The 17,387-nt window shown below is 41.7% G+C and overlaps 1 protein-coding gene across 1 annotated transcript in view; it reads right to left on the bottom strand.

Annotated features, from left to right (window-relative positions):
- LOC139748897 (S1 RNA-binding domain-containing protein 1-like) overlaps window positions 1–17,387 on the bottom strand; it is a 714,827-nt gene that overhangs the window by 411,194 nt on the left and 286,246 nt on the right. The window contains exon 6 of the mRNA XM_071662261.1: window positions 13,036–13,179. Within this exon, the coding sequence (XP_071518362.1) occupies window positions 13,036–13,179 (144 nt within the window). The remainder of the gene's footprint in view (window positions 1–13,035; window positions 13,180–17,387) is intronic.

Here is a 17,387-nt window from a genome sequence, read left to right as displayed (position 1 = left end):
CATATGCACCTGGGCATGAGAAAGATCATGAGAGGCAAGTGTTTTGGGAGCAGCTGAATGAGTGTGTTAGTGATTTTGATGCACGAGACCGGGTTATAGTGATGGGTGATTTGAATGCAAAGGTGAGTAATGTGGCAGTTGAGGGAATAATTGGTATACATGGGGTGTTCATTGTTGTAAATGGAAATGGTGTAGAGCTTGTAGATTTATGTGCTGAAAAAGGACTGGTGATTGGGAATACCTGGTTTAAAAAGCGAGATATACATAGGTATACGTATGTAAGTAGGAGAGATGGCCAGAGAACGTTATTGGATTACGTGTTAATTGACAGGCGCGCGAAAGAGAGACTTTTGGATGTTAATGTGCTGAGAGGTGCAACTGGAGGGATGTCTGATCATTATCTTGTGGAGGCTAAGGTGAAGATTTGTATGGGTTTTCAGAAAAGAAGAGTGAATGTTGGGGTGAAGAGGGTGGTGAGAGTAAGTGAGCTTAGGAAGGAGACTTGTGTGAGGAAGTACCAGGAGAGACTGAGTACAGAATGGAAAAAGGTGAGAACAACGGAAGTAAGGGGAGTGAGGGAGGAATGGGATGTATTTAGGGAATCAGTGATGGATTGCGCAAAAGATGCTTGTGGCATGAGAAGAGTGAGAGGTGGGTTGATTAGAAAGGGTAGTGAGTGGTGGGATTAAAAAGCAAGATTATTAGTGAAAAAGAAGAGAGAGGCATTTGGATGATTTTTGCTGGGAAAAAATGCAACTGAGTGGGAGATGTATAAAAGAAAGAGACAGGAGGTCAAGAGAAAGGTGCAAGAGGTGAAAAAGAGGGCAAATGAGAGTTGGGGTGAGAGAGTATCATTAAATTTTAGGGAGAATAAAAAGATGTTCTGGAAGGAGGTAAATAAAGTGCGTAAGACAAGGGAGCAAATGGGAACTTCAGCGAAAGGCGCAAATGGGGAGGTGATAACAAGTAGTGGTGATGTGAGGAGATGGAGTGAGTATTTTGAAGGTTTGTTGAATGTGTTTGATGATAGAGTGGCAGATATAGGGTGTTTTGGTCGAGGTGGTGTGCAAAGTGAGAGGCTTAAGAAAAATGATTTGGTAAACAGAAAAGAGGTAGTAAAAGCTTTGCGGAAGATGAAAGCCGGCAAGGCAGCAGGTTTGGATGGTATTTGCAGTGGAATTTATCAAAAAGGGGGTGACTGTATTGTTGACTGGTTGGTAAGGTTATTTAATATATGTATGACTCATGGTGAGGTGCCTGAGGATTGGCGGAATGCGTGCATAGTGCCATTGTACAAAGGCAAAGGGGATAAGAGTGAGTGCTCAAATTACAGAGGTATAAGTTTGTTGAGTATTCCTGGTAAATTATATGGGAGGGTATTGATTGAGAGGGTGAAGGCATGTACAGAGCATCAGATTGGGGAAGAGCAGTGTGGTTTCAGAAGTGGTAGAGGATATGTGGATCAGGTGTTTGCTTTGAAGAATGTATGTGAGAAATACTTAGAAAAGCAAATGGATTTCTATGTAGCATTTATGGATCTGGAGAAGGCATATGATAGAGTTCATAGAGATGCTCTGTGGAAGGTATTAAGAATATATGGTGTGGGAGGCAAGTTGTTAGAAGCAGTGAAAAGTTTTTATCAAGGATGTAAGGCATGTGTACGTGTAGGAAGAGAGGAAAGTGATTGGTTCTCAGTGAATGTAGGTTTGCGGCAGGGGTGCGTGATGTCTCCATGGTTGTTAAATTTGTTTATGGATGGGGTTGTTAGGGAGGTGAAAGCAAGAGTTTTGGAAAGAGGGGCAAGTATGAAGTCTGTTTTGGATGAGAGAGCTTGGGAAGTGAGTCAGTTGTTGTTCACTGATGATACAGCGCTGGTGGCTGATTCACGTGAGAAACTGCAGAAGCTGGTGACTGAGTTTGGTAAAGTGTGTGAAAGAAGAAAGTTGAGTAAATGTGAATAAGAGCAAGGTTATTAGGTACAGTAGGGTTGAGGGTCAAGTCAATTGGGAGGTAAGTTTGAATGGAGAAAAACTGGAGGAAGTAAAGTGTCTTAGATATCTGGGAGTGAATCTGGCAGCGGATGGAACCATGGAAGCGGAAGAGAATCATAGGGTGGGGGAGGGGGCGAAAATCCTGGGAGCATTGAAGAATGTGTGGAAGTCGAGAACATTATCTCGGAAAGCAAAAATGGGTATGTTTGAAGGAATAGTGGTTCCAACAATGTTGTATGGTTGCGAGGCGTGGGCTATGGATAGAGTTGTGCGCAGGAGGGTGGATGTGCTGGAAATGAGATGTTTGAGGACAATGTGTGGTGTGAGGTGGTTTGATCGAGTAAGTAATGTAAGAGTAAGAGAGATGTGTGGAAATAAAAAGAGCATGGTTGAGAGAGCAGAAGAGGGTGTTTTGAAATGGTTTGGGCATATGGAGAGAATGAGTGATGAAAGATTGACCAAGAGGATATATGTGTCGGAGGTGGAGGGAACGAGGGGAAGTGGGAGACCAAATTGGAAGTGGAAAGATGGAGTGTAAAAGATTTTGTGTGATCGGGGCCTGAACATGCAGGAGGGTGAAAGGCGGGCAAGGAATAGAGTGAATTGGATCGATGTGGTATACCGGGGTTGACGTGCTGTCAGTGGATTGAATCAGGGAATGTGAAGCTTCTGGGGTAAACCATTGGAAAGTTGTGTGGGGCCTGGATGTGGAAAGGGAGCTGTGGTTTTGGGCATTATTGCGTGACAGCTGGAGACTGAGTGTGAACGAATGGGGCCTTTGTTGTCTTTTCCTAGTGCTACCTTGCACACATGAGGGGGGAGGGGGATGGTATTCCATGTGTGGCGAGGTGGCAATGGGAATGAATAGGGGCAGACAGTGTGAATTGTGTGCATGGGTATATATGTATGTGTCTGTGTACATTGAGATGTATAGGTATGTATATTTGCGAGTGAGGGCGTGTGTGTGTGTACATTGTGTATGGGGGTGGGTTGGGCCATTTCTTTCGTCTGTTTCCTTGCGCTACCTCACAAACGCGGGAGACAGCGACAAAGCAAAATAAATAAAATAATATATATATTTTTTTTTTTTTTTTTTTTTTATACTTTGTCGCTGTCTCCCGCGTTTGCGAGGTAGCGCAAGGAAACAGACGAAAGAAATGGCCCCACCCCCCCCCCCATACACATGTACATACACTCGTCCACACACGCAAATATACATACCTACACAGCTTTCCATGGTTTACCCCAGACGCTTCACATGCCTTGCTTCAATCCACTGACAGCACGTCAACCCCTGTATACCACATGACTCCAATTCACTCTATTTCTTGCCCTCCTTTCACCCTCCTGCATGTTCAGGCCCCGATCACACAAAATCTTTTTCACTCCATCTTTCCACCTCCAATTTGGTCTCCCTCTTCTCCTCGTTCCCTCCACTTCCGACACATATATCCTCTTGGTCAATCTCTCCTCACTCATTCTCTCCATGTGCCCAAACCATTTCAAAACACCCTCTTCTGCTCTCTCAACCACGCTCTTTTTATTCCACACATCTCTCTCACCATTACGTTACTTACTCGATCAAACCACCTTTTTAACTTTCTAAAATGGGAAACGAAGAAGGAGTCACGCGGGGTGATCCCCCTCAAAGGGCCAGACGGGTGTCTAAATGTGTGTGGTTAAACCCAAGATTGAAAAAAGGAGAAAAAGGTAAGTTTGGGGAAAGGGAAACCGGAGTTTTGGCTCTGATGAAACGAAGCTCAAGGGGAAAGGGGAAGGTGGTTTGGGGAAGTCTTTTGGGGTAAAGTCAGGGGTTAGTGAGAGGGCAAAGGGGAAGGGAAGGGGTGCAACCCTAAAAAGGATTGGGGAGTATGTGATATATATATATATATATATATATATATATTGGATATATATATTGGATTACGTGTTAATTGACAGGCGCGCGAAAGAGAGACTTTTGGATGTTAATGTGCTGAGAGGTGCAACTGGAGGGATGTCTGATCATTATCTTGTGGAGGCTAAGGTGAAGATTTGTATGGGTTTTCAGAAAAGAAGAGTGAATGTTGGGGTGAAGAGGGTGGTGAGAGTAAGTGAGCTTAGGAGGAGACTTGTGTGAGGAAGTACCAGGAGAGACTGAGTACAGAATGGAAAAAGGTGAGAACAATGGAAGTAAGGGGAGTGAGGGAGGAATGGGATGTATTTAGGGAATCAGTGATGGATTGCGCAAAAGATGCTTGTGGCATGAGAAGAGTGGGAGGTGGGTTGATTAGAAAGGGTAGTGAGTGGTGGGATGAAGAAGTAAGAGTATTAGTGAAAGAGAACGGAGAGGCATTTGGACGATTTTTGCAGGGAAAAAATGAAATTGAGTGGGAGATGTATAAAAGGAAGAGACAGGAGGTCAAGAGAAAGGTGCAAGAGGTAAAAAAAAGGGCAAATGAGAGTTGGGGTGAGAGAGTATCATTAAATTTTAGGGAGAATAAAAAGATGTTCTGGAAGGAGGTAAATAAAGTGCGTAAGACAAGGGAGCAAATGGGAACTTCAGTGAAGGGCGCAAATGGGGAGGTGATAACAAGTAGTGGTGATGTGAGAAGGAGATGGGGTGAGTATTTTGAAGGTTTGTTGAATGTGTTTGATGATAGAGTGGCAGATATAGGGTGTTTTGGTCGAGGTGGTGTACAAAGTGAGAGGGTTAGGGAAGATGATTTGGTAAACAGAGAAGAGGTAGTAAAAGCTTTGCGGAAGATGAAAGCCGGCAAGGCAGCAGGTTTGGATGGTATTGCAGTGGAATTTATTAAAAAAGGGGGTGACTGTATTGTTGACTGGTTGGTAAGGTTATTTAATGTATGTATGACTCATGGTGAGGTGCCTGAGGATTGGCGGAATGCATGCATAGTGCCATTGTACAAAGGCAAAGGGGATAAGAGTGAGTGCTCAAATTACAGAGGTATAAGTTTGTTGAGTATTCCTGGTAAATTATATGGGAGGGTATTGATTGAGAGGGTGAAGGCATGTACAGAGCATCAGATTGGGGAAGAGCAGTGTGGTTTCAGAAGTGGTAGAGGATGTGTGGATCAGGTGTTTGCTTTGAAGAATGTATGTGAGAAATACTTAGAAAAGCAAATGGATTTGTATGTAGCATTTATGGATCTGGAGAAGGCATATGATAGAGTTGATAGAGATGCTCTGTGGAAGGTATTAAGAATATATGGTGTGGGAGGCAAGTTGTTAGAAGCAGTGAAAAGTTTTTATCGAGGATGTAAGGCATGTGTACGTGTAGGAAGAGAGGAAAGTGATTGGTTCTCAGTGAATGTAGGTTTGCGGCAGGGGTGCGTGATGTCTCCATGGTTGTTTAATTTGTTTATGGATGGGGTTGTTAGGGAGGTGAATGCAAGAGTTTTGGAAAGAGGGGCAAGTATGAAGTCTGTTGGGGATGAGAGAGCTTGGGAAGTGAGTCAGTTGTTGTTCGCTGATGATACAGCGCTGGTGGCTGATTCATGTGAGAAACTGCAGAAGCTGGTGACTGAGTTTGGTAAAGTGTGTGAAAGAAGAAAGTTAAGAGTAAATGTGAATAAGAGCAAGGTTATTAGGTACAGTAGGGTTGAGGGTCAAGTCAATTGGGAGGTGAGTTTGAATGGAGAAAAACTGGAGGAAGTGAAGTGTTTTAGATATCTGGGAGTGGATCTGGCAGCGGATGGAACCATGGAAGCGGAAGTGGATCATAGGGTGGGGGAGGGGGCGAAAATTCTGGGAGCCTTGAAGAATGTGTGGAAGTCGAGAACATTATCTCGGAAAGCAAAAATGGGTATGTTTGAAGGAATAGTGGTTCCAACAATGTTGTATGGTTGCGAGGCGTGGGCTATGGATAGAGTTGTGCGCAGGAGGATGGATGTGCTGGAAATGAGATGTTTGAGGACAATGTGTGGTGTGAGGTGGTTTGATCGAGTAAGTAACATAAGGGTAAGAGAGATGTGTGGAAATAAAAAGAGCGTGGTTGAGAGAGCAGAAGAGGGTGTTTTGAAATGGTTCGGGCACATGGAGAGAATGAGTGAGGAAAGATTGACCAAGAGAATATATGTGTCGGAGGTGGAGGGAACGAGGAGAAGAGAGAGACCAAATTGGAGGTGGAAAGATGGAATGAAAAAGATTTTGTGTGATCGGGGCCTGAACATGCAGGAGGGTGAAAGGAGGGCAAGGAATAGAGTAAATTGGAGCGATGTGGTATACCGGGGTTGACGTGCTGTCAGTGGATTGAATCAAGGCATGTGAAGCGTCTGGGGTAAACCATGGAAAGCTGTGTAGGTATGTATATTTGCGTGTGTGGACGTATGTATATACATGTGTATGGGGGTGGGTTGGGCCATTTCTTTCGTCTGTTTCCTTGCGCTACCTCGCAAACGTGGGAGACAGCGACAAAGCAAAAAAAAAAAAAAAAAAATATATTTCTTTTCTTTTAAACTATTCGCCATTTCCCGCGTTACCGAGGTAGCGTTAAGAGCAGAGGACTGGGCCTTTTTTGGAATATCCTCACCTGGCCCCCTCTGTTCCTTCTTTTGGAAAATTAAAAAAAAAACGAGAGGGGAGGATTTCCAGCCCCCTGCTCCCTCCCCTTTTAGTCGCCTTCTACGACATGCAGGGAATACGTGGAAAGTATTCTTAATCCCCTATCCCCAGGGATATATATATATATATATATATATATATATATATATATATATATATATATATATATATATATATATATACATATATATATATATATATATATATATATATATATATATATATATATATATATATATATATATGTACAGAGCATCAGATTGGGGAAGAGCAGTGTGGTTTCAGAAGTGGTAGAGGATGTGTGGATCAGGTGTTTGCTTTGAGGAATATATGTGAGGAATATTTAGAAAAGCAAATGGATTTGTATGTAGCATTTATGGATCTGAAGAAGGCATATGATAGAGTTAATAGAGATACTCTGTGGAAGGTATTAAGAATATATGGTGTGGGAGGCAAATTCTTAGAAGCAGTGAAAAGTTTTTATCAAGGATGTAGGTTTGCGGCAGGGGTAAGTGATGTCTCCATGGTTGTTTAATTTGTTTATGGATGGGGTTGTTAGGAAGGTGAATGCAAGAGTTTTGGAAAGAGGGGCAAGTATGCAGTCTGTTGTGGATGAGAGAGCTTGGGAAGTGAGTCAGTCGTTGTTCGCTGATGATACAGCGCTGGTGGCTGATTCATGTGAGAAACTGCAGAAGCTGGTGACTGAGTTTGGTAAAGTGTGTGCAAGAAGAAAGTTGAGAGTAAATGTGAATAAGAGCAAGGTTATTAGGTACAGTAGGGTTGAGGGTTAAGTCAATTGGGAGGTAAGTTTGAATGGAGAAAAACTGGAGGAAGTGAAGTGTTTTAGATATCTGGGAGTGGATTTGGCAGCGGATGGAACCATGGAAGCGGAAGTGAATCATAGGGTGGGGGAGGGGCGAAAATCCTGGGAGCCTTGAAGAATGTGTGGAAGTCGAGAACATTATCTCGGAAAGCAAAAATGGGTATGTTTGAAGGAATAGTGGTTCCAACAATGTGGTATGGTTGTGAGGCGCTGGGCTATGAATAGAGTTGTGCGCAGAAGGGTGGATGTGCTGGAAATGAGATGTTTGAGGACAATATGTGGTGTGAGGTGGTTTGATCGAGTAAGTAATAATAGGGTAAGAGAGATGTGTGGTAATTAAAAGAGTGTGGTTGAGAGAGCAGAAGAGGGTGTTTTGAAATGGTTTGGTCACATGGAGAGAATGAGTGAGGAAAGATTGACAAAGAAGATATATATGTCAGAGGTGGAGGGAACGAGGAGAAGTGGGAGACCAAATTGGAGGTGGAAAGTTGGAGTGAAAAAGATTTAGAGTGATTGGGGCCTGAACATGCAGGAGGGTGAAAGGCATGCAATGAATAGAGTGAATTGGAAGAATGTGGTATACCGGGGTCGACATGCTGTCAATGGAATGAACCAGGGCATGTGAAGCGTCTGGGGTAAACCATGGAAAGTTGTGTGGGGCCTGGATGTGGAAAGGGAGCTGTGGTTTCCGGTATTATTGCATGACAGCTAGAGACTGAGTGTGAACAAATGGGGCCTTTGTTGTCTTTTCCTAGCGCTACCTCGCACACATGAGGGGGGAGGGGGATGGTATTCCATGTGTGGCGAGGTGGCGATGGGAATGAATAAAGGCAGACAGTGTGAACTGTGTGCATGGGTATATATGTATGTGTCTGTGTGTGTATATACATGTGTACATTGAGATGTATAGGTATGTATATTTGCGTGTGTGGACGTGTATGTATATACATGTGTATGGGGTGGGTTGGGCCATTCCTTTCGTCTGTTTCCTTGCGCTACCTCGCAAACGCGGGAGACAGCGACAAAGCAAAATAAATAAATATAAATAATAATAATATATATATATATATATATATATATATATATATATACATAAACGCAGGGAATACGTGGGAATACTTCCCACGTATTCCCTGCGTGTCGTAGAAGGCGAATAAAAGGGGAGGGAGAGGGGGGCTGAAAATCCTCCCCTCTCGTTTTTTTAATTTTCCAAAAGAAGGAACAGAGAACGAGGCCAGGTGAGGATATTCCCTCAGAGGCCCAGTCCTCTGTTCTTTACGCTACCTTGCTAACACGGGAAGCGGTGAATAGTATGAAAGAAAGAAAGATATATATATATATATATTCCTGGGAATAGGGGAGAAACAATACTTCACATGCATTCCTCACATGTCGCAGAAGGCGACTAAAGGGGACAGGAGAGTGGGACTGGAAAACCTCCCCTCCTTGTATTTTAACTTTATAAAAGGGGAAACAGAAGAAGGAGTCACTCGGGGAGTGCCCATTCTCCTCAAAGGCTCAGATTGGGATGTCTAAATGTGTGTGGATGTAACCAAGATGAGAAAAAAGGAGAGATAGGTAGTATGTTTGAGGAAAGGAACCTAAAAGTTTTGGCTCTGAGTGAAACGAAGCTCGAGGGTAAAGGGGAAGAGTGGTTTGGGAATATTTTGGGAGTAAAGTCAGAGATTGGTGAGAAGACAAGAGCAAGGGAAGGAGTGGCACTATTCCTGAAACAGGAGTGGTGGGAGTATGCGAGAGAGTGTAAGAAAGTTAACTCTAGATTGATATGGGTTGAACTGAAAGTGGATGGAGAGAGATGGGTGATTATTGGTGCCTATGCATCTGGGCATGAGAAGAGAGATCAGGAGAGGCAAGTGTTTTGGGAGCAGCTGGGAGAGTGTGTTAGTAGTTTTGATGCATGAGACCAGGTTATAGTGATGGGTGATTTGGATGGAGGGGTGAGTAATGTGGCAGTTGAGGGAATAATTGGTGTACATGGGGTATTCAGCGTTCAAATGGAAATGGTGAAGAGCTTGTAGATTTGTGTGCTGAAAAAGGACTGGTGATTGTGGATACCTGGTTTAGAATGAAAGATATACATAAGTATATGTATGTAAGTAGGAGAGATGGCAAGAGAGCATTATTGCATTACATGTTAATTGATAGGTGCGTGAAAGAGAGACTTTTGGATGTTAATGTGCTGAGAGGTGCAACTAGAGGGATGTCTGATCATTATCTTGTGGAGGCAAAGGTGAAGATTTGTAGAGGTTTTCAGAAAAGAAGAGAGAATGTTGGGGTGAAGAGAGTGGTGAGAGTAAGTGAGCTTAGGAAGGAGACTTGTGTGAGGATGTACCAGGAGAGACTGAGTACAGAATGGAAAAAGGTGAGAGCAAAGGACATAAGGGGAGTGGGGGAGAAATGGGATGTATTTAAGGAAGCAGTGATGGAGTGCGCAAAAGATGCTTGTGGCATGAGAAGCGTGGGAGGTGGGCAGATTAGAAAGGATGAAGAAGTAAGATTTTAGTGAAAGAGAAAAGAGAGGCATTTGGATGATTTTTGCAGGGAAATAGTGGAAATGACTGTGAGATGTATAAAAGAAAGAGGCAGGAGGTCAAGAGAAAGGTGCAAGAGATGAAAAAGAGGGCAAATGAGAGTTGGGGTGAGAGAGTATTATAAAATTTTAGGGAGAATAAAATGATGATTTTGGAAGGACGTAAATAAAGTGCATAAGACAAGAGAACAAATGGGAAAATCGGTGAAGGGGGCTAATGGTAAGGTAAGAACAAGTAGTGGTGATGTGAGGAGATAGAGTGAGTATTTTGAAGGTTTGTTGAATGTGTTAGATAATACAGTGGCATATATTGGGTGTTTTGGTCGAGGTGGTGTGTGAAGTGAGAGGGTTAGGGAGAATGATTTGGTAAACAGAGAAGAGGTAGTAAAAACTTTGCAAAAAATGAAAGCCGACAAGGCGACAGGTTTGGTTGGTATTGCAGTGGAATCTTTTAAAAAAGGGGTGACTACGTTGTTGACTGGTTGGTATTGGAGATATCTAATGTATGCATAACTCAAGGTTAAGTGCCTGAGGATTGGCAGAATGCATGCATAGTGCCATTGTACAAAGGCAAAGGGGATAGAGGTGAGTGCTCAAATTAGAGGTATAAGTTTGTTGATTATTCCTGGGAAATTATATGGGAAGGTATTGATTGAGAGGGTGAAAGCATGTACAGAGCATCAGATTGGGGAACAGCAGTGTGGTTTCAGAAGTGGTAGAGGATGTGTGGATCAGTCGTTTGCTTTAAAGAATGTAAGTGAGAAATACTGAGAAAATCAAATGGATTTGTATGTAGCATTTATGGATTTCTTTGAAGAATGTAAGTGAGAGATACCGAGAAAAGCAAATGAATTTGTATGTAGCATTTATGGATTTGGAGAAGGCATATGATAGAGTTGATAGAGACATTCTTTGGAAGGTATTAAGAATATATGGTGTGGGAGGCAAGTTACTAGAAGCAGTGAAAAGTTATTATCGAGGATGTAGGGCATGTGTACAAGTAGGAAGAGAGGAAAGTGATTGGTTCTCAGTTAATGTCAGTCTGTGGCAGGGGTGCGTGATGTCTCTATGGTTGTTTAATATGTTTATGGATGGGATTGATTGGGAGGTGAATGCAAGAGTTTTTGAGAGAGGGGCAAGTATGCAGTCTGTTGTGGATGAGAGGGCTTGGGAAGTGAGTCAGTTGATGTTCGCTGATGATACGACGCTGGTGGCTGATATGGGTGAGAAACTGCAGAAGCTGGTGACTGAATTTGGTAAAGTGTGTGAAAGAAAGCTGAGAATAAATGTGAATAAGAGGAAGGTTATTAGGTAGAGTAGGGTTAAGGGACAAGTCAATTGGGACATAAGTATGATTGGAGAAAAACTGGAGGAAGTGAAGTGTTTTAGATATCTGGGAGTGGATTTGGCAGCGGATGGAACCATGAAAGCAGAAATGAGTCATATGGTGGGGGAGAAGGCGAAAGTTCTAGGAGCACTGAAAAATGTGTGGAAGGCGAGAACATTACCTTGCAGAGCAAAAATGCGTATGATTGAAGGAATAGTGGATCCAACAATGCTATATGGTTGCGATGTGTGGGCTGTAGATAGAGTTGTGTGGAGGAGGGTGGATGTGCTGGAAATGAGATGTTTGAAGACAATATGTGGTGTGAGGTGGTTTGATCGAGTAAGAAATGAAAGGGTACGAGAAATGTGTGGTAAAAAAAAAAGAGTGTGTTTGAAAGAGCAGAAGAGGGTGTTCTAAAATGGTTTGGTCACATGGAGAGAGAGTGAGGAAAGATTGACAAAGAGGATATATGTGTCAGGTGGAAGGAATGAGAAGTGAGAGACCAAATTCGAGGTGGAAGGATGGAGTGAAAAAGATTTTCAGTGATCGGGGCCTAAACATGCAGAAGGGTGAAAGGCATACAAGGAATAGAGTGAATTGGAATGATGTGGTATACCGGGGTCGACGTGCTGTCAATGGATTGATCACGGGCATGTGAAACGTCCGGGGTAAACCATGGAAAGTTTTGTGGGGCCTGAGTGTGGAAAGGGAGCTGTGGTTTCGTTGCATTATACATGACAGCTAGAGACTGAGTGTGAACGAATGTGGCCTTTGTTGTCTTTTCCTAGCACTACCTCACGTGCATACAGGTGGAAGGGGTTGTCATTTCATGTGTGGTGGTGTGGCGACGGGAATGAATAAATGCAGCAAGTATGAATTACGTACATGTGTATATATGTATGTGTCTGTGTGTGTATATATATGTATACGTTGAGATGTACAGGTATGTATATGTGCGTGTGGACATACATGTATATATATGTGTATGTGGGTGGGTTGGGCCATTCTTTTGTCTGTTTCCTTGCGCTACCTCGCTAACGCGGGAGAAAGCAACAAAGTATAATAAATAAAATGTAAATTTATCTATCTATCATACTTTGTCGCTGTCTCCCGTGTTAGCGCAAGGAAACAGACGAGAGAATGGCCCAACCCATCCATATACACTTGTACATACATACATGTCCAGACATGCACATATACATACCTGCGTGTAAGGGAGTGAGAGGGTATTGACGGATAATATATGACATACCAATCACAATGGTAGCATTATTTTGTTGTAACTAATTCAGTATATGTTGAGTATTTTTCTATCTAATATATAAAATGTATGGTATACATATTTGCAAAAAAGAAAAAAAACGATCAATATTTCACATTAGAAATCAAGCTTCTATAGTGACATGGAATGGGTTAATGGTTCATTATACTTTATGTTATTTCAACTCTTTCAATTCTTGTTCTTTTCCCTCATTCTTTGTACCTATGTTGCCAAAATTATGTCCCTAAGCTTTCATATCCTTACTTATTCCTATAAAGACTAACATGTTTTTTTATGTTGTGTGTAATATTCCCTCAAATCTCTTTCATACCATCTTTATTTCTCCTTTTTCCATTCACAACTGTATGGACATGCATGCAAGACATTCAACTGTCATTAATATACATACTAACATTCACATCTGACTGAAAGTACTCCATTTCCATATGAATATACTTTTCAATGACTACATAACCTACTTTATATTATATGATAAGCTCTAATATAGTTCAAGCTCACCTGGATCGATGGCAAGTACTGTTTTTCCCCGCACAGGTGGTGTAAGAAGCAGCTTCCTCAGATTTGCAGCAAACACCTCAACTGAAGCAATCTCAGCAGTCTCCGTTAACTCACTTCGAATCTGCCTCTGCATGAACGGTTTGACTATATCGAGAAATGAAAACCACATGTCCAATCAACTTTTGTAAAAAAAAAAATCACATTTGTTCAGGAAATTATAATACAGTGCATCAAAACTAATGCCATTATATCAATATCTAATTCACTATATCTATCATCAGAAGCCAACCAGCAATCAAAGCTATGACAAGGATTACACTGACTGTCTAACATGATATTTCCCACTATCACTATTATATTAACTATATATATCAAAATGAAAAGAAATACAGGAAAAATTATTAATTCTGAATAAAGCTGCTTACTATCTCAATCCAAGAATGTTGTTACCATACTACAGTTACAAAAAAAAAGGATGTGGGAAGCAAATGAAAATGCATGAGTTGTATGCAGGGAGGAATAAAAATTCGCAAATGTGGCTCCTCATTTACAACTGATCTATCTTTCAGGACAAGGTATCCCCTAAAATATGCAGTTCATAATCTACAACACTGGGTTTGCAAAACTGTCTTAAAATCACGATATAAGACATCAAAAAATGGACTGGAATGTGCTGCAGAAGGTAGTGAAACTGTTGAAAGAAAGTTGCTCAATGAAACATATCATTCCACAACAAGAGGGGAAATTTGTATTTCTTAATACTGCACCACAAAAAAATTAAATCATTAATTTACAAAAAATAAATTGGATGGTATATCACATAGCAAGAGATTGGGTTCTAATGTTGGGTGACTTAAAGGTGAGCAAAGTGGCAGTGGAAGGTACAATTGGTATACATGGGTTGTTCAGTGTTGTAAAAGGAAATGAAGAAAGTGTGGATTTGTGAGCTGAAAAAGACTGGTGATTGGGAATACCTGGTTTAAAAAGAGATACATGTAAGTATACATATGTGAGTAGGAGAGATGGTCAAAGGGCATTAATGGATTACATGTTAATTGACAGGAGTGTAAAAAAGACTTTTGGATGTTAATGTGCTGAGAGGGGCAGCTGGTGGGATGTCTGATCACTATCTTGTGGAGGTGAAGGTGAAGATTTGCAGAGGTTTCCAGAAAAGAACAGAGAATGTTGGGAAAAGAGTGGGGTGAGAGTAAGTGAGCTAGGAAAGGAGACTTGTGTGAGGAAGTACCAGGAGAGATTGAGTGTAGAATGGCAAAAGGTGAGAGCAAATGACAAGAGGGGTGGGAAATGGGATGCATTTAGGGAAGCAGTGATAGCTTGCACAAAAGATGCATGTGGCATAAGAAAGGTAGGAAGGGGTAGATGAGAAAGGGTAGTGAGTGCTCGGGTAAAGAAGTAAGGTTGTTACTGAAAAGAAAAGAGAGGTGTTTCGACGATACATGCAAGGAAGTAGTGCAAATGACTGGAAGATGTACAAAAGAAAGTGGCAGGTCAAGAATAAATGTGCAAGGGTTGAAAAAGAGGGCAAATGAGAGTTGGGTTGAAAGAGTATTATTAAACTTTAGGGAGAATAAGAAGTTGCTTTGGAAGGAGGTAAATAACGTGTGTAAGACAAGAGAACAAATGGGAACATCAGAGAAGGGGGGCAAGTGAGGAGGTAATAACAAGTACTGACAAAGTGAGAAGGAAACTAAGAGAGTATTTTGAAGGTTAGTTGAATGTGTTTGATGATAGAGTGGCAGATACAGGGTGTTTTGATTGGGGTGGTATAGTAAAGCTTTGTGGAAGATGAAATCCGGCAAGCAGCTGGTGTGGATGGTATGTCAGTGGATTTTAGTAAAACAGGGTGAATGTGTATTTGATATTCAACGTATGTATGGACCATGGTGAAGTGCCTGAGAATTGGCAGAATGTATGTATGGTGCCATTGTACAAAGGCAAAAGGGATAAAGGTGGGTATTCAAACTACATAGGCATAAGTCTGTTGAGTATACCTGGGAAATTATATGGGAGGGTATTGATTGAGAGAGAGAAGGTATGTACAGAGTATCAGACTGGGGAAGAGCAGAGAGGTTTCAGAAATGGTAGAGGATGTGTGCATCACGTGTGTGGAAATGAAGAGAATGTGGTTGAGAGAGCAGATGTGCTGAAATGGTTTGGAGATATGGAGAGAATGAGTGAGGAATAGGTTGACAAAGAGGATACATGTGTCAGAGGTAGAGTGAACAAGTAGAAGTGGAAGATCAAATTGGAGGTGAAAGGATGGAGTGAAAAAAAATTTGAGCAACAGGGGCCTGAACATTCAAGAGGGTGAGAAGGATGCAAGGAATAGAGTGAATTGGAATGATGTGGCATAACGTGGTCGACATTCTGTCAATGGCCTAAAGCAAAGAATATGAAGCATCTGGGGAAAACAGTGGAAAGGTCTATGTGGCCTGAATGTGTATAGGGAGATATGGTGTCAGTGCATTATATATATATTGGATGGTATAGCAACAGAATTTATTAAAAAAGGGGGTGACTGTGTTGATTGGTTGGTAAGGATATTCAATGTAAAAATGGATCATAGTGAAGTGCCTGAGGATTGGCGGAGTGCAAGCATAGAGCCATTGTACAAAAGGCAAAGGGATATAGGTAAATGTTCAAATTACAGAGGCATAAGTTTCTTCAGTATTCCTGGGAAATCATATGGGAGGATGTTGACTGAGAGGATAAAGGCATGTACAGAGCATCAAATTGGGGAAGAGCAGTGTTGTTTCAGAAGTGGTAGAGGATGTGTGGATCAGGTGTCTGCTTTGAAGAATGTATGTGAGAAATACTTAAAAAACAGATGGATTTCTATGTATCATTTGTGGATCCGGAAAAGGCATATGATCGGGTTGATACAGATGCTTAGTGGAAGGTTTTAGGAGTATATGATGTGGAAGATAAGTTGCTAGGAGCAGTGAAAAGTTTTTACCAAGGACATAAGGCATGTGTATGAATGAAGCTAGAGAGGAAAGTGATTGGATTCCAGTAAATGTCAGTTTGCGACAGGGGTACGAGGTGATGTCTGGCTGTTTAATTTCTTTATGAATGGGGTGATTAGGGAGCTGAATGCAAGAGTTTTGGAGAAAGGGACAAGTATGCAGTCTGTTGTGGATGACACGGCTTGGAAAATGAGTGAGTTGTTGTTCACTGATGATACAACACTGGTGGCTGATTCAGGTGAGAAAATGCAATGGTTGGAGACTGAGTTTGGTGAAGTGTGTGAAAGGAGAAAGTTGAGGGTAAATGTTAATAAGGGCAAGATTAGTAGGTTCAGTAGGGTGGAGGGACAAGCTAATTGTGAGGTAAGTTTGAATGGAGAAAAATTGTAGGAAGTGAAGTGTTTCAGGTATCTGGGAAAGGACTTAGCAGTGGATGGAACTATGGAATTGGAGTTAGTCACTGCATGGGGGAGGGGACGAAGTTTATGGAAGCGTTGAAGAATGTGTGGAAGGTGATAACGTTATCTAAGAGGACAAAAATGGGTATGTTTGAAGGAACAGAGCTTCCACCAATGTTATATGGTTGTGAGGTGTGGGCTTTAGACAGGGTTGTGTGGAGAGGGGTGGATGTGTTGGAAATGATATGTTTGAGGACAATATGTGGTGTCAAGATGATTGATCAAGTAAGTAATGAAGGGTTAGAGAGATGTGTGGTAATAAAAAGAGTGTGGATGAGAAAGCAGAAGAGGTTGCATTGAAATGGTTTGAACATGGAAAGAATAGGTGAAGAAAGATTGACAAAGAGGATATATGTGTCAGAAGTGCAGGAAACAAGAAGCAGGAGACCAAATTGGAGATGGAAGAATGGGTGAAAATGATTTTGAGCAATTGGGGCCTTAATGAAAGAGAAGAGGGAGGCGTTTGAACGATTTCTGCAAGGAAGTTGTGCAAATAACTGGGAGATACATATAAGAAAGAGGCAGGAGGTCAAGATACAGTTACAAGAGGTGAAAAAGAGGGCAAATGAGAGTTGGGGTGAGAGAGTATCATTAAATTCTAAGGACAATAAAAAGATGTTTTGGAAGAAGATAAATAAAGTGCATAAGACAAGAGAACAAATGGGAACATCGGTGAAGGGGGCAACTGGGGAGATAATAATAAGTAGTAGTGAAGTGAGGAGATGGAGTGATTATTTTGAAGGTTTGTTGAATGTGTATGATGATAGGGTGGCACATATAGGATGTTTTGGTCAAAGTGGTGTATGAAGTGAGAGGGTCAGGGAAAATGGTTTGGTAAAGAGGCAGCAGGTTTGGATGGTATTGCAGTGGAATTTATCAAAAAAGGGGGTGACTGTATTGTTGACTG

This window comes from Panulirus ornatus, chromosome 6, assembly GCF_036320965.1.
Source record: "Panulirus ornatus isolate Po-2019 chromosome 6, ASM3632096v1, whole genome shotgun sequence".
NCBI lineage: Eukaryota > Metazoa > Arthropoda > Malacostraca > Decapoda > Palinuridae > Panulirus > Panulirus ornatus.
The sequence above is the reverse complement of the archived record's forward strand: the minus strand, read 5'-3'. Positions and strand labels throughout refer to the sequence as shown.